Raw genomic sequence first — 26,117 nt, forward strand, 5'->3', positions numbered from 1 at the left:
GCCTAACATGGAATAGGATGAGTAAAAGCTGCACAAATGGAAGATGATGATGGCATTCCAGGGAGAGGAAAGAGCAGGAGAAACAACATAGAAAGTGTACATGGAAGGAACAGCAAAACTACATGTAACTCAAGAAAAAATAGTTTACTTGGTTTGTTTCTTTTGTTTTGGTCTGTTTTGAAATTAAACATCATCACTTGAGGTTTTTGGTATTTAGAGAGCAGTAAGGAGTTAAATTAGAGAAGCAAACTTGGCTTTGGCTGTTCTTGTTTAAAAGTTAAGTTGCTCAAGAAATAGAAAAATTTTAGAGTATATTGATCTTAGTTCAATACAGTTTTATCACTTTATCCCTAGTTTCTATGTAACCAACTCAGATCTTTTCTGGCAATAGGCAGGAAATTACTTAAAAGAAAACAAATAATTAAGGTTTTGGAAAAGGACTCACATGTATACTCTCAATTTCTATCTTCTCACTTTTTAAAGTGGAGATTCTGGAGAAAAAGAAGCAAATAACTAAATCTAGTTCAGAGGGTTTGATAGAGGGCATATTTTCTGGTGTGTCAGATAACTTATAAGCATTAAACTGTTTCTCTGGGAAATTTTAAAGATTTTTTTGGTGTTTTTGTTTGTTTGTTTGTTTGTTTTTATAGCCACGGTCCAGAACAACATCAGTTTTTTTTAAAGGGCCAGGAAAAGTGGTGATGGTTGCCATTTGCATGTAAGTACCATTTAAAATAGAAATAGATTATTTTTAGTGTGTACATCTATGAATGTAAAAATTTATTACTTGGTATTTATGTAAAGAGTTAGAAGTTCATGTTATTATATAAGGAAGTTGAATGAGCCTTTGTTAATTATTGTCAGTAAAGTGATGAGGGAAGAGTCCGTATAGATATCCATGCTTGTGCTGGGTCTGTTTTTGGAGTAGTCAGGATCTAAGAATAGTTGCTCTCTGAAAATTCTTTTATTTTCCTTGGAGTTGATAGAAGTCTTCTTTAAAAAGGTGAAGTGGCTGAGATCATTTTTTGAGTAACTAAACCAACATAGGTCATAACTACTGAAGAATATTTACAGTCTTGTTTTTCCCCACTTAACTTGGAAGAACATAATTGATGTTTGTACCTCTTCTTTTCTCTTCTGTCTTCTTGATTCCTATTGTTTTGTTATCTTTTTTCTCTTTTACTGATTAATCTATTTTAGGATATTTACAAGTATTAATTCCATAATTCATTAGTTTCTTTATTTCTAAAATATATACATAGACATGTCAGGAATTGTGATAGTGTCTTGAAATACAAAGATAAATTCATAATTCTCATCTTTAAGGATTGGAGGGGCACTAGACTGGAGGACGTCCTGTACAGTAATGCAGAGAAGAAGTGATGATGCCCTAAACTGAGATAGTGAAGGTAGGGATGGAAAGACATGTTTAGGTCCAAGAAGTATTTAGGAGGTATGGTCAAGGAGGGTGCCCAGGTTTCTGGTTTGGACAGTTGGATAGATACGGCATCATCACTCAGGGAAGGAGCACTTGAAGGAGAGGCAGGGTAGCAGCAAAGGAAATGATGAGTTTATTTTTGAGTTTGAGTGATCTGCTTGTGGGGCACCCAAGTGGAGTTGGTCAACAGCATTAATTCTTCTCGTCAGTAAAGTGAGGTTAGCAATTAAAACTTTCTTCATTGGAAGAATGTATGTAATATATGTAAACTGCTTAGTGTAATACCCAGTACATAATAGGTACTTAATAATTATTAATATTTTGGTCTGAAGTTCACAAAGGAAAGGTCGATTAGGGATTTATAGTTGAGAGTTATTAATATATCGATGATAATTAAAGCCATAGGAGTAGTTAATATCGCCTGGAGAATGTGTATGAAGTGTGAGGAAGAAAAATCCCTCAGGAGGAAACCTTGAAGAATGCTAACATCTGCGGAATGGGTAGAGGAAAAGAGCCTGCAGTGGAGACTGAGGAAGATAAAGGAGCAAGAAAGAAAGGAAAGCAAACCGGGACCTAGGAAGAAAACCAGGGATATTATGGACGCCAAGGAACACAGTCTTTTAAGAAGATAGTGGTATATGCTTCTGTGAGCTTAAGGAAAATACTAAAATGTTTTCAGGAATTTAGTAGCAAGAAACAGTTGTGGTATTGATAAGAATAACCTGTTGAGGTATCTGAGGCATAAGCGATTGTTAAATGGACTGAAGACTTGGTGCAAAATGTGGAAAACGGAGACAGCAAGAGATACAATTTTTTCAAGAAATTATCTGAAGTGGAAAAGAGGGGAAAGAGTAGCTGGAAGGGGATGTACAGTTTCGGTATTTATACAATGAGGATATTCATATTTATGTAATAATAGCAATATAATGAAACATGGTCAGTGACTAAGTGTAGTGCCCGAGGTAAACCGTATCAGTCATTACTGTTGGAATCTGAACAGTGAGCTTCCTCAGAGCTAACCATGTCTACTTTCCGCATCTGTTATCTTCTAGTATGACTCTGCAACTGCTTGGTCTAGATTTGTCTTCACCTCTGGCATCTGGCACCTTCACATCTGGCCTGCTTAAATAAACAGACTTTCACTGAAGTCTTGGTTTTGACACTAGTGTGTTGGACAATATCAAGTGCAGATCCTCTTTACCTAAGACACTTAATTTCCTTTCTGACTTTACTTTGTCCAAATATAAAACACTCTTCCTCATCAGTTCTCAAAATACCCTTAAGTAATTTGTTTACACAAATCATGTTTCTTCACTTGAATATTTAATGATATCATAATCTGTATTTTTCAAACTTATACTCTTGTTACCTAAAATATAATAAATTCTTTTTAAAATATTTTATTTATTTTTATTATATTTGGTTAGCCACTGTATAGTTCATCATTAGTTTTTGATGTAGTGTTCAATGATTCATTAGTTATGTATAAAATATAATAAATTCTTAAAGGCTAGAGATTCTTTTTAATTTACTTTAAGCAGAATCTAGTATAGAGATTTATATACTCAAATAAGCTTTTGGTGGAAATTTTTATCAAAACCTATGCTAAATTGTTTTATCTTTCTCTCCTAGCAATGGATTAAACTGCTTCTTTAAATTTCTTGCCTGGATTTATACGGGTTCAGCAAGTATGTTCTCTGAAGCTATACACTCTTTATCTGATACTTGTAATCAGGTAAGGTGTAAAAGTTTTTTTCTTATTAATTTTAAAATAAATTTTTTAAGGCTTTAGTCTAAAAGTTGTAAAAACAGAATGATTCCTATAGTTGGCTTGAGGAATAAAATGAAAGTTTTTTTTTTTTTACTTTTGATGATGAAGTACATAGAAATTTGATCATAGTATTTTATTCATTATTATTTTTTATTTTTTATTTTTGTATTTTTTATTTTTTTTTTTAAAGATTTTATTTATTTATTCGACAGAGATAGAGACAGCCAGCGAGAGAGGGAACACAAGCAGGGGGAGTGGGAGAGGAAGAAGCAGGCTCACAGCAGAAGAGCCTGATGTGGGGCTCGATCCCAGATCGCCGGGATCACGCCCTGAGCCGAAGGCAGACGCTTAACCGCTGTGCCACCCAGGCGCCCCCATTATTATTTTTTAAATCAAGGATCTTTATTACTTTTTTTTTTTTAAGAGAGAGAGAAAATGAGGTGAGAGGGTAGGGAGGGGGCCAGAGGGAGAGAGAGAAATTCAAGCAGGCTCCACACCCAGTATGGAGCCCAGTGAAGGGCTTGATCTCATAACCCTGAGATCATGACCTGAGCTGAAATCAAGAGTCAGATGCCTAACTGACTGAACCACCCAGGTGCCCTGGTCATAGTATTTTAAAGCAGATTGTTATGCTTTAAGAACTTAACAACAATGGAATGCGAAGTATAAGATTATCAGTACTAAGTGTTGGGCAAAGGCTTTTGTATAAGAGATTCTTATCATTAGGTAGAAATTTGGTCTCTGAATATGAATTCTTATGAGTATAAGGGCCAGTTAAGTTTTTTGAATAAAGCTATAAAATAATCGGGGTGCCTGGGTGACTCAGTGGGTTAAGCATCTGACTCTTGATTTTGGCTCAGGTTGTGATCTCAGGGTTGTGGGATCAAGCCCCACATTGGGCTCCAGGCTCCATGTGGAGTTTGCCGGTCCCTCTCCCTCTGCTCCTCCTCAATGCACACGCCCTCAAGTGCATGTGCGCTCTCTCCCTCTTTCCCCCAAAGAAAGAAAGAAAGAAAATCTTAAAAAACTAAGGCTGTAAAATAATCACAGGTGATTAATGAACTAAAATGATTTGACATTAGACTTTTTTTTTTCTTTAGATTTTATTTATTAGAGAGAGAGCATGAGCTGGGGGAGGGCCGGAGGGAGAAGGTGAGAGAGACTCTCAAACAGACTCTCTGCTGAGCATGGAGCCTGATGTGGGGCTTGATCTCACCACTTAACCAACTGGCACCCCGGCACCCATAAACTGGGATATTTAATTCCTTTCCTTGAATGTGCAAATAAAGAAATATTTTTATAAAATTAAGAGCAACAAACAAATCCCAAAGCCAGCAGAAGGAAGGAAATAAAGATTAGAGCAGAAATAAATGATATAGAAACTAGAAAAACAATAGATTAATGAAACCAGGAGCTGGTTCTTTTTTTTTTTTTTAACAAGAGAGAACACACATGCCATGTGGAAGCAGTGGGTGGAGAGGCAGAGGGTGAGAGAATTTTAAGTAGACTCCACTGTTACCATGGAGCCCCACATGGAACTCGATTTCACAACTCTGAGATCATGACCTGAATCGAAATCAAGAGTCAGATGCTTTACCAACTGAGCCACCCAGGCACCCCTAGGAGTTGGTTCTTTGGAAAAAAGTCAGCAAAATTGATAAGCCTCTAGCTAGATTCATCAAGAAAAAAAAAAAGTCTCAAAAATCACAAATGAGAGAGAAATAACCAATATCACAGAAATGCAAAAAACTGTAAGAGAATATTACGAAAAATTATATGCCAACAAATTGGATAACCTAGAAGAAAATGGATAAATTAACCTACCAAAACTAAAGCAGGAAGAAATAGAAAATTTGAACAGCCTGATGACTAATAAAGAAATTGAATCAGTAATCAAAAACTCCAGGGGCACCTGGGTGGCTCAGATGCTTAAGCGTCTGCCTTTGGCTTAGGTCATAATCTCGGTCCTGGGATTCAGCCCCTCATCTGGCTCCCTGCTTAGGGGGAAGTCTGCCTCTCCCTCTGCCTCTCCTGCCTGCTCGTGCCCTCTCTCTCTCTCCCTCTTCTCTCTCAAATGAATAAATAAAATCTTCAAAAGAAAAAAAAGCCTCCCAGCAAACAAAAGTGCAGGACCAGACGGTTTCGCAGGTAAATTCTACCAAACATATAAAGAAGAGTTAGTACTTATTCTTCTGAAACTATCCCAAAAAATAGAAGAAGGAAAACTTCCAAATCCATTCTGTGAGGCCAGCATTACTCTGATCCCAAAACTAGATAAAGATACCACTAAAATACAGGCCAAACCTTTGATGAACATAGATGCAAAAATCCTCAACAAAATACTAGCAAACCAAATCCAACAATACATTAAAATAATCATTCACCACAATCAAGTGGGCCTTATTCCTGGGTTGCCAAGGTGGTTCAGTATTCCCAAATCAATCAGTGTGATACATCACATCAATAAGAGAAAGGATAAGAACTGTATGATCCTTTCAATAGATGGGAAAAAGCACTTGATAAAGTACAATATCCATTCATAATAAAAACCCTCAACAAAGTAGGTTTAGAGGGAATATACATCAACAAATAAAGGACCTATATGAAAAACCCACAGGGAACATCATAGTCAATGGGCAAAAACTGAGAGCTTTCCCCCTAAGGTGAGAAACAAGACAAGGATATCCACTCTCACCACATTTATTCAACATAGTACTGGAAGTTCTAGCCACAGCAATCAGACAACAGAAAGAAATAAAGGGTATCCAAACTGATAAGGAGGAAGTAAAACTTCCACTGTTTGCAGATGACATGGTATATATAGAAAATCCCAAGACTCCACAAAGGAACTATTAGACTGATAAGTGAATTAAGTCAAATCTCAGGATACAAAATCACCATACAGAAATCCTTTACATTTCTATATACTAATAATGAAGCAGCAGAAAAAGAAATTAAGAAAACAATCACATTTTGCAATTGTACCAAAAATAATAAAGTCTATAGGAATAAACTTAACCAAAAAGGTGAAAGACCTGTACTCTGAAAACTATAAAACACTGATGAAAGAAATTTAAGAAGACACAAAGAAATGGAAAGACATTCCATGCTCATGGATCGGAAGAAAAAATTTTGTTAAAATGTCTATTTTACCAGGGCGCCTGGGTGGCTCAGTTGTTAAGCGTCTGCCTTCGGCTCGGGGCGTGATCCCGGGGTGCTGGGATCAAGCCCCACATGGGGCTCCCTGCTGGGAGCCTGCTTCTTCCTCTCCCACTCCCCCTGCTTGTGTTCTGTCTGTCGCTGGCTGTGTCTCTCTTTGTCAAATAAATAAATAAAATCTTAAAAAAAAAAGTCTATATTACCCAAAGCAATCTACAGATTTCGTGTAATCGCTGTCAAAATACCAACATTTTTCACCAAGTTAGAGCAAACCTAAAATTTGTATGGAACTACAAAAGACCCTGAATAGCCAAACAGTCTTGAAAAACAAAAGCTAAGCTGGAGGCATCACAATTCCAGGCTTCAAGTTATATTACAAAGCTGCATTAATCAAAACAGTACGGAATTGGCACAAAGTAGACACATAGATCAATGGAACAGAATAGAAAACCCAGAAATAGACCCACAATTATACAATTAACCTTCGACAAAGCAGGAAAGAATATCCACTGGAAAAAAGGCAGTATCTCATAAATGGTGTTGGGAAAACTGGACAGCTACATGCAAAGGAATGAAACCAGACAACTTTCTTACATTGTACACAAAAGTAAATGCAAAGTGCATTAAAGGCCTAAATGTGGGGCCTGAAACCATAAAAATCCAGAAGAGAGTAGAGGCAGTAATTTCTCTGACAAAGTATTGGGACCACATCAAAATAAAAAGCTTTTGTGCAGTGAAGGAAACAGTCAACAAGACTAAAAGGCAACCTGTTAGTGGGAGAAGATATTTACAAATGACATATCTGATAAAGGGTTAGTAGCCAAAATATATAGAGAACTGATAGAACACCCCCTAAACAAATAATCCAATTAAAAAATGGGCAGAAGACATAAACAGATATTTCTCCAGAGAAGATACGCAGATGGCCAACAGGCACATGAAAAGATGCTCAGCATTACAAACTACCCTATAATCCAGTAGTCAAACTACTGGGTGCTATCCAAAAAATACAAGAATACAGGGACACCTGGGTGGCTCCGTCTGTTAGGCATCTGCCTTCGGCTCAGGTCATGATCCTAGGACCTTGGGATTGAGCCCTGCATGGGGCTGCCTGCTCAGCGGGGAGCCTTCTTCTCCCTCTCCTGCTCCCCATGCTTGTGCTCTCTCTTTCTGTCAAATAAATAAATAAAATCTTAAAAAAAAATACAAGAATACTAATTCAAAGGGATACATGCACCCTGTGTTTATAGCAGCATTATTTATAATAGCCAAGATACGGAAGTAGCCCAAGTGTCCATCAGTAGATGAATGGTTAAGAAGTTGTGGGGGATATATATATGTGTGTATATATACATATATTTATATAAATGGAATATTATTTGCCATAAAAATTGAAATCTTGCATTTGCAACAACATGATTGTAGCTAGAGAGTATAAAGTCAGTAAGAAAAAGACAAATACCACATGATTTCATTCATATGTAGAATTTAAGAAACAAATGAGCAAAGGGGAAAAAAAAGAGGCACAAACCAAGAAACAGACTCTTAACTATAGAGAACAAACTAACGGTTACCAGAAGGAAGGTGGGGGGGGATGGGTGAAATAGGTGATGGGGATTAAGAAAGGCACATATGATGAACACTGGGTGATGCATGGGAGTATTGAAGCACTATGTTGTACACCTGAAATTAATATAACCCTGTCTATTAACTATACTAGAAGTAAAATAAAAACAATTTAAAAAATTCAACAAATGGTTGCCTCTGATGTTGGAAGAGATTGACTGAAAAGAGGTACAGGAGAATTTTCTGAGGTGATTGAAAAGTTCTGTGTCTTGATGGGAATATATGTTACAAGGGTGTTGATTGTCAAGGCTTAGGGGTGCCTGGGTGGCACAGTCGTTAAGGGTCTTCCTTCGGCTCAGGGCGTGATCCCAGAGTCCAGGGATCGAGCCCCACATCAGGCTTCTCCGCTGGGAGCCTGCTTCTTCCTCTCCCACTCCCCCTGCTTGTGTTCCCTCTCTCGCTGGCTGTCTCTTTCTCTCTGCCAAATAAATAAATAAAATCTTAAAAAAATAATAATAAAAATGATTTGTCAAAGCTTAAAGAGCTGTATATTCAGGATTCTTGCATTTCATTGCGTGTGAATTTTACTTCAAATTTAAAATTTCCATATGTGGAAATGTGATTACTGACTATATATTTTAAAATGTTAAGGAATTAGTATTAATATTTAAAAATATGGTAATGGTCTTGTGTCTGAATTTTCTAAAACTCTGTAGAGTTTTAGTCATTCAGATAAAATATTTAAAGATGAAATGGCGTGAAGCTTAGAATTTACTTCAAACTGTTCATGGGAGGAGTGGGTATGGATTAGAGAAAACAGATGTGGTTATGTATTTATAATTACTGAAGCTGAGTAACGGATGAGTTGGATTTATTGAAATGTTCTATAGGGTTTTTAAAAAATGTTTTATCCATCTCTCTGTATGTTGACAATTCCCATAATAGAAAGTGCAAAAATAAATGATGTAGATTGTGATCATCTTTTTTTTTTTTTTTTAAGATTATATTTAGTTATTTGACAGAGAGCACAAGCAGGGGGAGTGGGAGAGGGAGAAGCAGGCTTCCCTCTGATCAGGGAGCCCGATGTGGGGCTCAATCCCAGGACCCTGAGATCATGACCTGAGCTGAAGGCAGATGCCTAACCAACTGAGCCACCCAGGCCCCGATTGTGATCATCTTTTTAAGCGCACACACACACGCACACAACCCCTCCCTGAAATCTGGCACAAATATATTCACAAAAGCAATATTAACAACAATATACAAGTGTATATAAAGATAGTCTGAAATATCCGTCAGACTCTTAAATGATTCCCTCTCCTGTCCTATTTAATTTCTTTACAATGAGAATGTGTTAGTGTTCTAACTAGAAAAACAAATTAATTTCTGTAATAGATTGAGTGGCAACAGAGGTAAATAAAAGCTGAGATCATGTGGTATTGGTGTTTTGAGAATCCTTGGTGAAGAGTTTGTCTTGATTAGAGTGGTCAGAAAGGCTTTGATGAAAAAGATTTCAACTGGGCCTTACTGAGTAGATGGCAATTGTATTTCTTATGTTCTTTAAAACTATTTTAGGGGTGCTTTGGTGGCTCAGTTGGTTAAGTGTCCGACTCTTGATTTTGGCTCAGGTCATGATCTCAGGGTTGTGAGATTGAGCCCCATGTTGGGTTCTGCACTATGTGTGGAGCCTGCGTGAAGTTCTCATTCTCCCTCTCTGGCTGCCCCTCCCTGACCCCACTCCTGCACCCTCTCTCCCTCTTCTAAAAAAAATACACACAAAACTATTTTAGAAGTATAATAATATTTTTAAAAATTAATTCTAAAGAACTCCTAAACTCAATAGCAAAAAACCTATCTGATTAAAAAATGGGAAGAGGACCCGAATAGATATTTTTCCAACTAAGACATACAAATGGCCAAAAAGTACTTGACAAGGTGCTCAGCATCACTAATCATCAAGGAAATGCAAATCAGAACCACAATGAGCTCACCTCACAGCAGTCAGAAGGGTTACTATCAGAAAGACAAGAAATAACAAGTGTTGGCGGGCACGTAGAGAGAAAGATACCCTTGTGCGCTGTTGATGGGGATGTAAATTGGTACAGGTGCTATGAAAAATAGTATGGAGGTTCATAAAAAAAAAAATAGAACTGCCACATGATCCAGCAGTTCCACTTCTGGGGTTCTTATCTAAAGGAAACAAAACACTATGAAAAGATATGTGCACCCTCATGTTCACTGCAGCATTATTTACAGTAGCCAAGACTTGGAAACCACCTAAATGTCCATTTCAGTAGATGAATAGATAAAAAAGAACTAGTGTATATGTGTGTACACACAGACACACGCACACACACACCTAAATACTATTCTGCCATTAGAAAAAAAAAGAAATCCTGCCCTTTATGACAACATGGATGGACTTTGAGGGCGTTATGCCAAGTGAAATAAAGTCAGAGAGAGATACGGAATGATCTCACTTACATGCGGAATAAAATTAAAACACCCCAAACTTATGGATATAGAAAACAGATCGGTGGTTGCCAGAGACAAGGAGTAAGTGGGGGTGGGTGAAATGGGTGAAGGTGGTCAAAAGGTACAAACCTCCAGTTATTAAAAAATTAATTTGTTGTCATATTTTTATAACCGTAGTATTATTTCTTTCTTTACCTTTTGAGAGACTAAAATACCTTAAGTTTTAAATTTAGACCTGTGCTTCTAGTGATATCTAGGTTTACAATTTCTGTAACAGTTCATTTTTTTAGAACTTTCCTGCTAAATAATATACAGTACCTCATTAATATTAATTGATATGAATGTATCGAGCACCTGCGTTTATAGTGTAGTGTTTAGAAGAAGTCAATCTTTGCTCTGTCTTCCGTAAGGAGGTCAAAGGGGGAAGCATGTATAATGCTTCTTAGACAGTTGTTACTAACATTATGTTGCAAACCAAACAGATGTAGGTTATATTTATTAACTGATTTTATATATATACACACACACAACACACACACACATCAGTGTGTATATATGTGTATACACACAGACACATTGTAATTGTGCAGAGAGGGGTCTGAAAAGACACATATCAAACCTATCTCATGCTACCCTACCTCTGGGAGGAGTGAGGGGGACAGGATTAGGGATGGTCTGTGATATCTTACTTTTATAGGAAAAACTAATAAAGTGGTCCACATTCAGTTTATAAAAATCTTGATATCCTACACTTCGTTGCATGGCCAACCTGAATATTAAGGATTTTAAAAATAACTGAATACGCATCGGCTATTTTGTAAACAGTATAAACACATATATATATATATATACACACACACACACACATAATGTATATATACACACATAGTGTGAATTAATGAATATTTCAATTTAATTTACAAGTTTAAAAGAATTCTGTGTTCTGTCTTAATTTGCTTTCATTTTCTTGGTTTGATTCACTGAAAAGCTATCATCTGTGTTTTAGGTAGTTTTAACCCTCTTTTTCTTTGGAATCCAGTAGAAAAAAAAACTTGTAATACTCCGTGTATTTAGGGTGGGATTTTCAATATCAAAACTTAAAAGTCCAGTCATATATTTGTTTCAGCCATTTTCAAGGTGGTATAATCTCTATATATTTTACTAGAGAAAATGTTTCTATCAGGTTCTTTGTAACCTACAGGGAAACTTCATCTATGAAGAATTTTGTTATCTTGAAGCTTTCTGATTATTTGATACCATGCTGAGAAAATGGAAAAGCCCCAGATTAGGCAAATAATACCACGTGGGATATTCACTCAGAGGCCTTGTATTTTTAGTAAATAAGTAATTCTAATAAGGTAATCTTTTTAAGATATCTAAATTCACATCAAATTAGAATAGAAAGGACTTACTAGGGGCAAGCGTACTAATATTAGGAGTTTCAGTGGATAACTCTTTTTAACAAAAGATACAGTTGAAAAACCAAATAAATGAAAGAAAGAAACAGTTGAAAAACCAAATAAATGAAAGAAAGAAAGGAAGATCAAGTCCTCGGAGGAAGGAAGGAAGGAGAGAAAGGTGGTAACTAGGATTAAAGACATGGTCGTAGTTTTGCCATATTTATGTTTTTGTTTTTTTAAAGAAATAAAATCTTAGTTGTAACCCTACATCTTTATTCCCATACCCCACATCTTTCCACACCCCAGATAATCACTGCTCTGTATATATTGATAAGTATACTTCCTGTGCATGACTTTGAAGTTTTAGTAGAAATGTATGTGTCTGTATACAATGTATACTGTTTAAAATTTTTACTGTCTTTGTATAGCAATACGTTACTTTTCCTGTAAAAATACCAGATACTACAGACTATCCTAATCCTACTTCTCTCCTCAAAGGTATAAACAGGTATAGACCTTTTCCTGTGCTTTCCATTATATGTTGTCTACAAAAATGACATGTTTTTTTGTACTTTACACACTGTTCCTAAACTTGATTTTTTTTTTCTTCTACTTTAATAGTATGTGTACGAGCTTTTGCCATGTCAGTACAGAAAGCTCTGTTCAACTCCATTCTTTTAAACTGTTGTAGAAGTAACTATGGTTTGGCAATACCATCATTTATTTTGCCATTCCTTATTGATGGATGTTTAGGTTGGCTTTCACATATTTCGTCTTTATAAGCAATGGTGTTTTGGACCCCTTAGGGTTCATCTTTATTTCTCTAAGGTAGAGACTGTAAACCAGAATTGCTGGGCTGTGGTGTATATGCATGTGAAGTGGTTCTTTGCCATTGTCACATTGCACACTCCAGATTGGTATTACCACACTGTACTCTCCATCTTGCTAATAATTATTTACCCTTTTTCCTTCTTCTCCATAGGGTTTACTAGCAGTGGGCATCAGTAAGTCTGTACAAACACCAGATCCAACTCATCCGTAAGGACATTGCCTTTATTTTCTTTTCTTTTTTCTTTTCTTTTCTTTTCTTTTTTCTTTTCTTTTCTTTTCTTTTTTCTGTTCTGTTCTGTTTTGTTCTTTTTGGCAGCAAGTCATTGAAATAAAAGCAGTTGAATTTTAGAAGTCTCATGCAGTTTATATACCTGCATTTTTGTGTTAAAGATTAGGTCATTTCAGGGCGCCTGGGTGGCTCAGTTGTTAAGCAGCTGCCTTCGGCTCAGGGCGTGATCCTGGCATTCTGGGATCGAGCCCCGCCTCGGGCTCCTCCGCTGGGAGCTTACTTCTCCCTCTCTGCTTGTGTTCCCTCTCTCGCTGGCTGTCTCTCTCTCTCTCTGTCAAATAAATAAATAAAATCTTAAAAAAAAAAATTAGGTCATTTCTTTCACTATAGTATTTAAATGTAGGACTCAACCACAGTGTCAAAATAAATTCAAGATATAATTTGAAACTTGCGTTTAAATTATTTTTATGATTTGTAATAGAGATCTTGTCCTCTTCATATTTGATAATGACAAAGCACATATTTTGATCTTTGAGTTCTATTTTATTTGGCTAAAAGAAACATATTCCACATTTAGACTAATAGGCACTGAATCTAAAATTTTAGTGGTAACTTTTATTAAATCCTATTGAATGTATTTTAATCCTGTTGTGACTTTGAAATAGTATTCTGCTAACATTTCAAAATTATTTATTTGTAAAATGAGTATTCTTTTATAGTATTTTGAGTCACATCAGTTATTTGATAGAGATTTTTTTTAAAATAACATAACCAGCTAATACTTTTGAATTCCACATGTATCATTTATTTAACAAGTTTCAGTAATAAAATTTGATCAACCTTAGGGTAAAAAAAAATGTACTTTTATTTCTGTAAAGGAGTATATCTCTGTGCCTTATATAAATACCTTTTTTTTTACTCAAAAGCAAGACACCATTGTTTTCTTATAAATAGTAGTATATTTTGAATATCCTAGAACTATCAATAAGCAATTATAGAGAACACCTGGCTTTCTTATCTACTAATTACATTATAGTTTTTTACTATGTCAAGAAAATTTTTTTCCTGATTAGTTTTATACAACAAAATTTTAAAAACAGGATAAAATTTTGCAGTTTTAGATTGTGAACGTGATTTCTTTTTAAGGTATTTTCGACAGTCTACTTTAGTGCTGCTCAATAGAATTTTCTACAGTGATAGAAATATTTTGTGAAATCTGTCCAGAATGATAGTCAGTAGCAACACATGGCTGTTGAGCATTTGAAATGTGGCTAGTGTAAAGACTACATTTAAATTTTTATTGTTTTAATTAATTTAAATTTAAATAGCATTATGTGGCTCATGACTAATATGGGACAGTGAAGATCTACATAGTTTAAATTTTCAGTAAGTCCCTATAATTTCTTGAAAACACATAGAAGGAAAGTAGTAGCACTTAATTTAGATCTTAATTTACTTTAACTGAAATAAATATATACATATCCTATATTACTTCGGAGGGTACATTGAGAAAAAGTAAATTTTTCTAAATCAAGCAGGTAGAATATTGTCACATCTATAAACAGAATTCCGTCTGGCAAGATTACTACATATTTGCAAAAATAATTACAAAGCAGTTTTAATTAAGATCTATTGTTTAAATTTGCATCTGCCAGAAGGGTGCCATAGAGTTTGGTTTGGGGAGTAAATTTCCCAGGAAATATTTTTATTAATGAGTGATTCCTTTCCTCATATAGTATGTCATGTTTTTGAGCTTCTAAAACTCAGTATTTTTTAATACATACAATAGTACAAAATAATACACATATTGACCAAAGTTTATTAAAAAATAAATGAGATTAAAAAAAAAAAGAACTTGCCATAAAAACATCTAGAAAACTGAAGCTCATAGTCCTAATAATAGTAGTTAGTTGCTGTGTGCTGAAGTATTCAGAACCAGCCCCAAGTAGCCAACGTCAGATTATAGGCAAGAAGACCAAAGGTTCAGTTAGAAGCTGCATTACAGAGCAATTTTAATGTCATCATCTCCATTAAACATCTGAATGCATTTTAAAAAGATTAATTTTATTGGTATTTGTGGTATGTAATAGTAAATTGCCTCTATTTAATCAAAACACTGTATGGAAAAGGGGTTAGAAAATACCTGAATTCAGTCATATTCTCTGTTATCATATATTTTCAAAGATCTTGCAGTTTTTTCTTATTATATGTTATTATCTGATTAGGTTTAAGTTATGGCATTTACATTTTACTTAAATACAAAACCACAAACATCTTTAAATTGTAAGAAGTTTTTGGTTTTCTTTTTCATTGACTTAATCAACATGTATTTTAAAACAATTTGTATTTCTTGTAAACTGAAATAATTACAGTTGTAATAATGATAAACTGTCTTTTTTATTTTTCAGGTATGGCTTTTCAAATATGCGCTATATTGCTTCACTAATTAGTGGTGTTGGTATTTTCATGATGGGTGCAGGATTATCTTGGTACCACGGAATCATGGGATTGCTTAATCCTCAACCAATGGAATCCCTGCTATGGGTAATCTTTTCTTCCCCTCAGTTTTCAAGTAATATGAGAGTGATTAAGTATGGTAGAATGCCTTTGTCATATTGATGTTAAAGGGACTATCACATGCCTTTTTGACTGTAATATAGGGTTATGTGTTTGTAGTTGTGTTTTTTAGAACACGACTACATATGACCTCTCAATTCATATGATTCAATGATGTTGAACAAGAGTATCTCTGTAGGTACAGGGGCGCCTGGCTGGCTCAGTTGGTGGACCGTGCGACTCTTGAGCTCAGGGTTGTGAGTTCAAGCCCCACGCTGGGTATAGAGATTACTTAAAAATAAAATCTTAAAAAAGAAGAAAAAAGAAAAGAGTATCTCTGTAGGTGCAGTCATAAAGTACTGATTCCTGGGTTAAAATCTTGGGCAGTTCCATTAATTTCTTCAGTTATATTGAAGAACAAGAAGATCTCTATTCATTTTAGTCCCAAGAATAATCTGTCATTAATAGAAATATCCAGTGCCACAAGATAGTCATAAGTTGGAATTGTTGCATTTAAAGACTTTTTTTTTCATTCATGTAGGTAGGAAGCCTATAGTGGGAGAATGGGAGTATGGGAGCATGGTCACCTTCTGTATTTTCCTAGCTAAGGCTTCTGTCCTTCTCTCCTCCTGAGCTCGCCTCTGGCAGCATCAAAGGTAGGGAGAAAGGACAGAAAAGTACTGCTTTACTGGCACCAGCATCATTTTGCATTGGTTTCCTCTGGCCTTCATAGATACTTAAAGCTGCCTTTTTCTCTCATGGAAACTTCTTGGAGATTACCCTGTGTGGCCACTCTGACTCTAGCTCCCTTGACAAGTACAGATTGGTCATGTGGTACCCCCTCCTAACTTCTGCTTCTTACGGTGTAGTTCCAGACTCTTTCTGCTGAGGTTGCCTTGCATTTTCGAGAGGGCTCTTTGGGCAGTTGATCTCTTTTTAAAAGACTCTCAGAATTCTGTGTGGGCTCTGTGTGTTAAAACAGACATCTTTAATACCCTCTCAGTGAGAGTGCAGTTGTTTTTTTTTCCAAACATAATCATCTAGTCTGTTGGCACAATCAATATCAGTAGACTTGCCAATAAATTTATTTTTGTATGTGCATTAGACAGAGTTAACTGTAATCTCTAAATACCTGGGATGCACATCCAGCTTTCTGAGCAATCTTAACAGCTTAACTTTTGGCCCTGACCATAGCTCTTCTGCATGGTTAGTGGGTTTGGAGCTGGGAGTTGTAAAACCAGGCTTGGGCGTTCTCTTGCAAAGCCTGAAGAGATGGTACAGCATCTCATTTTGGAATGCGGGAGTACTTATAACCTAATTTGTTGTCAGTTGGAATGAATCTCATTTAACGTATTTTCTTCCATTCTGAAAAGGTTCAGCCACTTTATAGATACCTCATTCTTTTAGCATTCATCTGAATTGTATAGTATGACTTTACAGAGACTAAGTGGTTAATGAAAATTAGTTAAATTTTAAATTGTGTGTAAGTTTTAAAGCTACTAGGAGCTTGGGGTGCCGGGGTGGCTTAGTCTGTTAAGCATCTGGCTCTTGATCTCAGCTCAGGTCTTGATCTCAGGGTCCTAGTTCAAGCTCCATGTTGGGGTCCATGCTGGGTATGGAGCCTTAAAAAAAAAAAAAAAAAAAAAAAAAACCTCCTGGAAGCTCTTTTGTCTTCTTGCAACTAAATGAGGTTACATCAGACTATGACTCTTAGTTAATAAATAATAGAGTCAACGTACCGCAGACCAATTTATGGTTATTAGGTATTGGAATCTTTTGCTGAGATATGCTGTTTCCCTTTATTGGGTGTTGTGTATCTTAAATCCTTTCAGGAAGGAGATAGAAGGATTTAAAAAATTATTGGGCAGTTTAGCTACTGTTTTAATTATATTGTAAGTTGGCAGTAAGTTTCAGTGGAGATATAGCCTAAAATTGAGACTGGAAAACCTATATTCTAGTTCTTACCCTGGTATCATTTCTATGTACTCAAGCAAATCGATAGCCTTGGGACATCTCAGTTTCCTTAACAGAATTATAAGAGACTAGGTTCAGAATTTTCCAAACTTCTATTTCAGGGAAGCCCAGGGTTCCAAAAAGATAATGCTGAAAATTCTACATATATTTCGTTTGAATTTCATTTAAATTTTTAAAAATTTGTGTTGCTAGGTTATCTCTTGGATTAAAGTTTTTTTCAAATCTTTCTTTAATTCAAGTGTGTCCTGGTACTGTGAGGAAGGTGGTGTAATCCCCCTCCCCCACATTGATCACTATTTGTAACTGCTTATCTTTCTGAATCAGGATTGGTACTGGGCATCCAAACAAAATCCAGAAGTTGCATGGGTCAGGGTATGAATCTTACTGTATCCTGGTATCTGCACTCCAGATTTCAAATGTTTGTGTTCATTTTGAACTTCAGAAAATTTTTTATACTAATTTTTTCATCTCTTATATCATGAATTTAACTTAGGTGACGGTGTAACATTCTGTAGACGGATAAATTACTCTTCTAAGTATTAAAAAAATGAGATGACCATCAAATTTTTAACTTTTATTTTTTCCTTGTATAGGATACACTATCTATCTCATTGCCCTCATTTGAGCTGTCTCCCATCAAGATTCTTACCTAGCTAGAATTTGAATTTATGTTTCCATTTTAAACTTTATAAACTTTATGCATGAATCATTGTGATTCTCTAATGAAATACTAACGCTATATTTTAATACTTATTTTCTAGGCATATTGTATTTTAGCGGGATCATTAGTATCTGAAGGAGGTATGTACTGTTATGGTATCTCTTTTTTCTTAATTTAGTAATATATATTCAGCAGTCCATTTTTATAAATTGTTAAATTCCACTGATTAAAGAAAAACTATGGAACTAGGAACCTACTTTGAGGGAGTAAATTCTTTGTATAATGTATTATGGTTATTCCTCTAAAGGATGGGGACAAGGGAAAAGCTGGTTTTTTTGTTGTTATTCTTGAGTGTCTTAATCATAACACTCGGAACATCTGGAATGGAGTCTAAAAACATAACTATATATTGAATTTTTAAAAACCACGTTTTAGTGGGGCACCTGGGTGGCTCAGTTGGTTAAGTGGCTGCCTTCGGCTCAGGTCATGATCTCAGGGTCCTGGGATTGAGCTCCGCATTGGAGTCCCTGCTCTGTGGGGAGTCTGCTTCTCCCTCTTCCTCTGCCTCTACCCCGGCTTGTACGCTCTTTCCCTCTCTCTCAAATCAATAAATAAAATCTTTAAAAATAAATAAATAAAAATCAGGTTTTCGTGTTAATCATGGAAGGCTGACTCTTTGCAATAAAATATTTCCAAGTTTCTGCAGGTTTCAGCTGTAGCAGTTTTATTTTTTTTTTCTTTTTTAAGATTTTATTTATTTATTTGACAGACAGCCAGTGAGAGAGGGAACACAGCAGGGGGAGTGTGAGAGGAAGAAGCAGGCTCCCAGCAGAGGAGCCTGATGTGGGGCTCGATCCCAGAACGCCGGAATCACGCCCTGAGCCGAAGGCAGACGCTTAACGACTGCGCCACCCAGGCGCCCCTCAGCTGTAGCAGTTTTATGACAGAAAAGTGCTACATCATGTAGGAAACTGCCTAACTCATTGGTGTATTCACATTATGCTTACGTCTAATACATTGTCACTTGCTGTGCATAGTGTTCCCTTCATCTTTGCCAGTCTGTAAAACGGTGATAACACCACCTGCCTCAAAAGCTTGGGAGGATCAAAAGTGATTGTGCTTAGTGTGGTGCCTGCCCACTAGTTGCTGTCCAGTAATTAAGGTCATTAGGTGGTGGTAACGGTATTTAAATTACTGTGGTTTAGAAATAGGGGATTCCTTGTATTATGATGATAATTAAGAGTCTTGATAATGACTAGTTAATATAGAACTTTTTTTATTGACAACCCTGGCATTAAAAGTGTTGTACCTATTTATTTTGAGATGCTGTCTTTAAAATTTGGAGGCATGAAGTTTTTTTCTTGCTGATATGAATGCTTTTCTTTCAGCAACACTTCTTGTTGCTGTAAATGAACTTCGTAGGAGTGCTCGGGCCAAAGGAATGTCATTTTATAAATATGGTAAGTATGTTAGAAACCACGTGTCTTACTTCACCTCCTTTATTTTCTAAAATTGCCCAGTACTATTGCTTTTTCCTTATAGGTGTGTACGAGATATATCTCGATGTCTTCTCTGTGTGGCTCTTACATTATGTATCATCTCTTTTAAAAAGAGAAATGTAGTGTGATACGAACATGAATACTTTATATTTGGATTTTAACTTAAGTGAACTACAGTTTTTCTATATATGTTTATATAACTAGAGAAAGTAATTTGACTTTAAATTTTAGTTACTTCAACATTTAAACCAATAAATTATGTTTACATTGGATAGAATTTCTAGAATCAGGATCTTGCACATTTTTATCTTAATTTATATCTTAATTTTAAATGGATACTTACTAAAATGTTACATGAGAGTATCAAATTAGAATTTCAGAAAGTTTCTTTTCTTGTCTCTACCCCAATGATTAAGTAATGGAAAGTCGTGATCCTAGTACAAATGTTATATTACTGGAAGATACTGCAGCAGTCTTGGGAGTGACAATAGCAGCTACATGTATGGGCCTTACTTCTATAACAGGTAAATATTTCTTCAGTTAGATGTGACTTATTTGTACTACTTAAATAATTCTCTAATATGTGGGTATTTTCTTTTATATCATTGAATTATTTTATTTTATTTTATTTTATTTTTTTTAAAAGATTTTATTTATTTATTTGACAGAGATAGAGATAGCCAGCGAGAGAGGGAACACAAGCAGGGGAGTGGGAGAGGAAGAAGCAGGCTCATAGTGGAGGAGCCTGATGTGGGGCTCAATCCCATAACGCTGAGATCACGCCCTGAGCCGAAGGCAGATGCTTAACCGCTGTGCCACCCAGGCGCCCCTCATTGAATAATTTTAAACCAGTCAATTGTTAAATGCTAATTCCATACTAACCAGTTATTTTTATAAGACAAATAACACAGTAAAAGTCTTTAGAGTTGTCTCTCAGAAATTTTCTCCTGGTTTGAAGTAAAGAAGGCTGTTGTTAGAGCATTTCTGTAATGTGCTCTAAGCCTTTCTAGCTGTGCCTTAATAAATTATGCAACTATTCTGAACTTAGTATTGATAATATTTGGCCTAGTGACCTCGAAGGTTTATTGAGATAATATATGGAAGAGAACTTTAATACACTCTAAAATTGTGAATAAATATATATTGTAGCTTTTGTTCATTTGTCTTCCACTGTTACTGCCAGTAATAACGCTGTTGCTTTCCTGTTTCCTGGACTCTCTAGTTGGCGTTTATCCTCATTTTGGTAGCTAGTTAAATGTTTAGAAGAGCAGTTAAATACAGGTGAATGAGAAGACAGAGAAATCATTTTTATTTTCTAAAACAAAACCATGTAGTATGAAAAGACTCCATTTCTGAGGTTGGAACTCTCTTGGAATGGAACTTCTTCCATGCTTACCTGTTTGTCCCTGCGTATTTGAAATAATTTTAGGTGATGAGCTCCCACAGTTCTACAGTGTTTCTTAAAATATCTGAAATATGAATGGGTCTTTCTCATTTTTAATGTACATCTTAAGACTAAACCAGCATTCTCTGATATTCATTGTGATCCAAAATATTTCTAAAAGTTCTGATTGTTTTTTTGGTTGACCTTACCATTTTAGACATTTCTTAGACTTATTACTTAGCAAGATTTTAGGCTTAAGGAAAGTGTCACTTGATGAATAAGTCAACTTTTAATAGATTATTTTCCTTTCCATAATAATAAAAATAGTCAAATCAAACTTACATAAATTTTTGTTTTGAGAGTTTCACATTGTTTTATTTAATTAGCTAAATTAATTCATTTAAATTAAATAACATGCCAAGAAATATTTTGCAACTAATATTTCTGTGTTTTCTGTAGGATTATTTATACATGTATATTTTTAAGTAACAATTAGGCAAATTTGGATCTTTAAAGAACAGTATTTGATTTTGAACTCTGTAATTACAAACCTCCTAGTGCCTTATATTTTACAAATGAATCTTTTTTTAAAAATGATTATCATTATGTTCAGTTAGCCAACATATAGTACATACAAATGGGTCATTTTTAATACTTTGGTACAGATTAGTCATTTTACTTTTTTAGTGTTATATTCTGACTAAATGTTAGTAAAATTAGTATGTAAATTGACTTTTTTTTTTTTTTTTAGTAAAATGAATGTTTTACAAGCATTAAGAGAGTTAAATTTAACATTGACATTTGATCGTTGGGATAAAAAAATTAATTATAAAAGCCTTGTGTGTAAAATTTATTATAAAAATTTAAAATATATTTGTTGATGTCTATTTTATAAATATTAACCTACACATTCGTAGATAATAAATCAACTCTTCTCAGTGGTTCTGGGAGAGAATTAATACCTAACAACCAAAGGCAAACTTTAGAATCAGAATCACCTGGAGGGCTTAGGAAGACAAAGAATGCTGGTCCCAACTCCAGACTTTCTGATTCAGAAAATCTTAGGTGAGGCCTGAGAACTTGCATTTTTACCAAGTTCTCAAGCGATGCTGATGCTCCTGGTTAAGGAACTGTACTTTGAGAACCACTGCTCTAACGTACCTGTAACATGCAATGAATTAACTCCTCCCCTTTGTATCTACTATGGTACGAGCTATGCATCATCCTTGGTTGAATGAGAAGAGTGATCCATATCATTTTTTGTATGGCTTAATTCTCTCACAGAACCTTGATAAGAAGAGACAAAAAGTGGTTATTTTTTTCAGCTGTTGAATTCGTGGTGTTGTCAGCATGGGACAGGAAAAGTGCTACTGATATATCAAAAAGAAATGGATTTTATTATATTATTAGTATGTATATGATGTCTCTAATCCAAAATGCTCTGAACCCTCAGTCATATAATGACCATATGCAAGAAATAGATCTTAAATAATTAAACGACATAATACTCCTATGTCATATGAAGCATACTGTAGCAACCCCATTTTGTAGTATGGTCAGCTTACTAGGAGAAAGTCATTAAAGGAATTAGGAATGAATTTCAGGTCCTTTGTTTTGCTAATTTTGGTTCTTTACTTACTAAAGCTGATTGAAATAATAGAAAATGTTAATTTACTGACTTCTTCTGTGCTTTATTTAGGTAATCCACTGTATGACAGCCTAGGTTCTTTGGGTGTGGGCACGTTATTAGGCATGGTCTCAGCATTCCTCATCTACACTAACACAGAAGCACTCTTAGGGCGATCCATCCAGCCAGAGCAAGTACAACGGCTTACTGAACTCCTGGAGAACGACCCATCAGTAAGGTCAGCTTATTCTGGTGATGCTGCTAAGGTTTACAAAAATATATTAAGAAATAGAAATGCTTGGTTTGTAAATACTTCCAGAAGAGTGTGTGGTTCCCTAGGCTTTAGCCTTTTAATCTAGGACTTTGTGCAACCTTACAAGAAAAAAAGTGAAAGCATTTAGGAAACTCCCTGTTTTCTTTTAAATTCTGTATATCTTTAATTTTTAGAATAAGGAACAGTTAGATGATGTAATGGGAACAGAAGTTTGCAAGTGGTTATCTCCATAATGTAGAACCACTTATGTGGAACCTTCATATTTATTTTTGCCTTATATTTGTACTATAATTACAAATTGCTATGTTAAATTTAAGAAGATTTCTATTCAGTGGGGAAGTGGTTACCAAATTGAATATAATTTATACTCCTTTTGAAAATAGACTTCTTGTTTTAGATAATTTTAAAAGTTTTTCCTTATAATCTTTATCTTTTAAATGATATAAAAGTGAAGAACTGAAGGGGCACCTTGCTGGCTTAGTCAGTAGAGCATGCAACTCTTGATCTCAGAGTCATGAGGTCAAGCCCCACGTCAGGGGTAGAGTTTACTTAAAAGAAAAAAAAAATGAAGAGTGGAGCACCTGGGTGGCTCAGGTGGTTAAGCATCTGCTTTCAGCTTAGGTCATGATATCAGGGTCCTGGGATCGAGCCCCATGTTGGGCTCTCCGCTTGGCGGGGAGTCTACTTCTCCCTCTTACTCTCCCTCTGTGCTCTCTCTCTCTCTCTCTCTCTCTCAAAAAAAAAAAAAAAAAAAGAACTGAAGACTTAAGAGATAATCAGAAGAGATAACAGTGTTCTAATTAGTACTTGTTAGTGAAATTCAAGTTTCAGAGTAATATGGGAGGAATAAACCTTTAAAATCACAATTTTCTGCTAGCTACATACATACGTTAAACTTTAAAAGAGTGTATTTTTCTTCTGTGTTATAACCAGATCTTTTTTTTTTTTTTTTAAGATTATTTGAGAGAGAAAACACAAATTGGGGAGGTGCAGAGGGAAAGAATCTCAAGCAGACTCCCCACTGAGCATAGAGCCCAACACGGGACTTGATCCCACAGCCCTGAGATCATGACTTGAACCAAAATCGAGAGTCGGACACTTAATAGACTTGAGCCACCCAGATTCCCCTTATAACCAGAATCTTTAAGTTTAATCTTTCAAGAACGACCTGTATATCTGAATCAGTAAAACAAATGAGTAAATTATTACTAGATTTATATTCTAAGCCCTGCATTTTTAATCTGGAAAAGTAGTTACCTAGCTAGATCTAGATTAGAAATTGAGTATTCTTAGAATCAGTATTAGGCTTAGCACTTGAGTATTCTTAGAATCAGTATTAGGCTTAGGACTTCCTCAGTAAAAGGAAATATCCTTTTCCTTGTAATATCTTTGTCTGATTTTGGTATCAAGGTAATACATTATAGAATGAGTTGGGAAGTGTTCTTTCCTCTCTGTTTTTTAGAAAAGTTTATGAAGAGTTGGTATTATTTCTTCTTTTAATGTTTGGTAGAATTCACCAGTGATGCCATCTGGGCATGGGCTTTTCTATGTGGGTAGTTTTTTGATTACTTACTCTACCTGTTTACTTGTTAACAGGTCCGTTCAGATTGTCTGTTTCTTCTCAAGTCAGTTTCAGTAGTTTGTGTCTTTCTAGGAATTTGTGCATTAGTTCTAAGTTATCTAATTTGTTGGCATACAACCATTCATAATTTTCCTTTGTAATCCTTTTTATTTCTTTAGGGTTGGTAGTAATGTCTCCTCTTTCATTTCTGACCTACTAATAATCTGAGTCTTCCTTTTTTTCTTGGCCAGTCTAGCTAAAGATTTGTCAGTTCTGTTGATCTTTTCAAAAAGCCAGGTTTTAGTTTGATTTTCCGTTGTTTTCTGTATTTCATGAATTTCTCTTCTGATCTATATTATTTCCTTTCTTCCGCTTGGGTTTAGTTTGCTCTTCTTTCCAATGTCTTAAGACGGTAGTTTGTTTTTCATTTGATATCTATCTTTAAAAATATAGGCTTTTACAGTTACAAATTTCCCTCTAAGCATTACTTTCACTGTATTAGTCAAATAATGAAATTTATAATATTTTGTTAGGACTGAGGTAGATATGCTTTTTTAAAATGAAAAAATTATATAGCTTCTTGCCAATCTGGACAAGTTTTGTGTCATTTTAGTCATATATAACTTTATAAATATTAAATCATTCTTATTTTTATCTTAGTTGATGAATATGCTTATTTCTATGGCTAAAGAATTTTAGACTCAGTATTTGGTAACTTGCTCAGGATCACTCAGAAATTAGGGTCAAATGTTTTGAGTATTTGGAGTCTCATTTAGGCTTGTTTTCCTAAAGCTCTCTATATCCCCAAGATTCGGAGTGTTTTTTATTTTATATATCCCATAAAGAAAAGGTGTTAATAGTGGTTATCATAGAAGGAAAAGAATTTCTCAGCAGTTTTCTAAGGAAGATTGATTCCTGAGGGTTAGGGCAGAAGGGATGAAAAGCAGTTATAACACTAGAACATCTTCCTTTTCTGGGAGGCAGAATGGTATAATGGAGAGACCACTGGTGTCTGAAGATTGGAGGTGAGTCCTGCCTCTGCTGTTGACTCGCTGAATTACCTTAGGCAAGTCACCTAGGTCCCTCTGGGACTGTTTTATAGTCTGTAAAGTAAAGATGCCAACTTAACTACTTTCTGAATTCTATTCATTAAATGCCTGCCGTGTAGTTGCTACCATATTAAACATTGTATGTATGTGTTGGCTCATTATTTCCCATATCAAATCCCCTTAGGTAGTTATTATTAACCTCATTCCAATAGAGTATTTCACAACTGTATGAAGATTTTTAAAGAAGCTTTTAAAAAAAGGATTATGAGACAGAATGACAACATTGTAGAAAAGCAATTTAGAGTTGATTTTTTTTTTTTTTGAAGATTTTATTTATTTATTCGACAGACATAGAGACAGCCAGCGAGAGAGGGAACACAAGCAGGGGGAGTGGGAGAGGAAGAAGCAGGCTCATAGCAGAGGAGCCTGATGTGGGGCTCGATCCCACAACGCCGGGATCACGCCCTGAGCCGAAGGCAGACGCCTAACCGCTGTGCCACCCAGGTGCCCCTAGAGTTGATTTTTTAATCCACAAACTGTATAATTCATGAATATACAAACCATAAAATAATATTTATTAAGTTTGCATCTTTGTGTGGCATTATGCAAAAATAGCTAAATGGACATTTGTTTGGAAATGTATAGGTGGCACTTAATGGTGAA

The 26,117-nt window shown here is 35.3% G+C and overlaps 1 protein-coding gene across 1 annotated transcript in view; it reads left to right on the top strand.

Moving 5' to 3' along the window:
* Positions 1-26,117, top strand: part of SLC30A9 (solute carrier family 30 member 9) — an 83,363-nt gene that overhangs the window by 44,326 nt on the left and 12,920 nt on the right. Inside the window, exons 8-15 of the mRNA XM_026508807.4 lie at positions 651-718; positions 3,071-3,173; positions 12,792-12,847; positions 15,278-15,413; positions 18,161-18,200; positions 19,449-19,520; positions 19,976-20,083; positions 22,643-22,808. Coding sequence (XP_026364592.1) covers positions 651-718; positions 3,071-3,173; positions 12,792-12,847; positions 15,278-15,413; positions 18,161-18,200; positions 19,449-19,520; positions 19,976-20,083; positions 22,643-22,808 — 749 coding nt within the window. The remainder of the gene's footprint in view (positions 1-650; positions 719-3,070; positions 3,174-12,791; positions 12,848-15,277; positions 15,414-18,160; positions 18,201-19,448; positions 19,521-19,975; positions 20,084-22,642; positions 22,809-26,117) is intronic.

Source organism: Ursus arctos, unplaced genomic scaffold, assembly GCF_023065955.2.
Source record: "Ursus arctos isolate Adak ecotype North America unplaced genomic scaffold, UrsArc2.0 scaffold_9, whole genome shotgun sequence".
NCBI lineage: Eukaryota > Metazoa > Chordata > Mammalia > Carnivora > Ursidae > Ursus > Ursus arctos.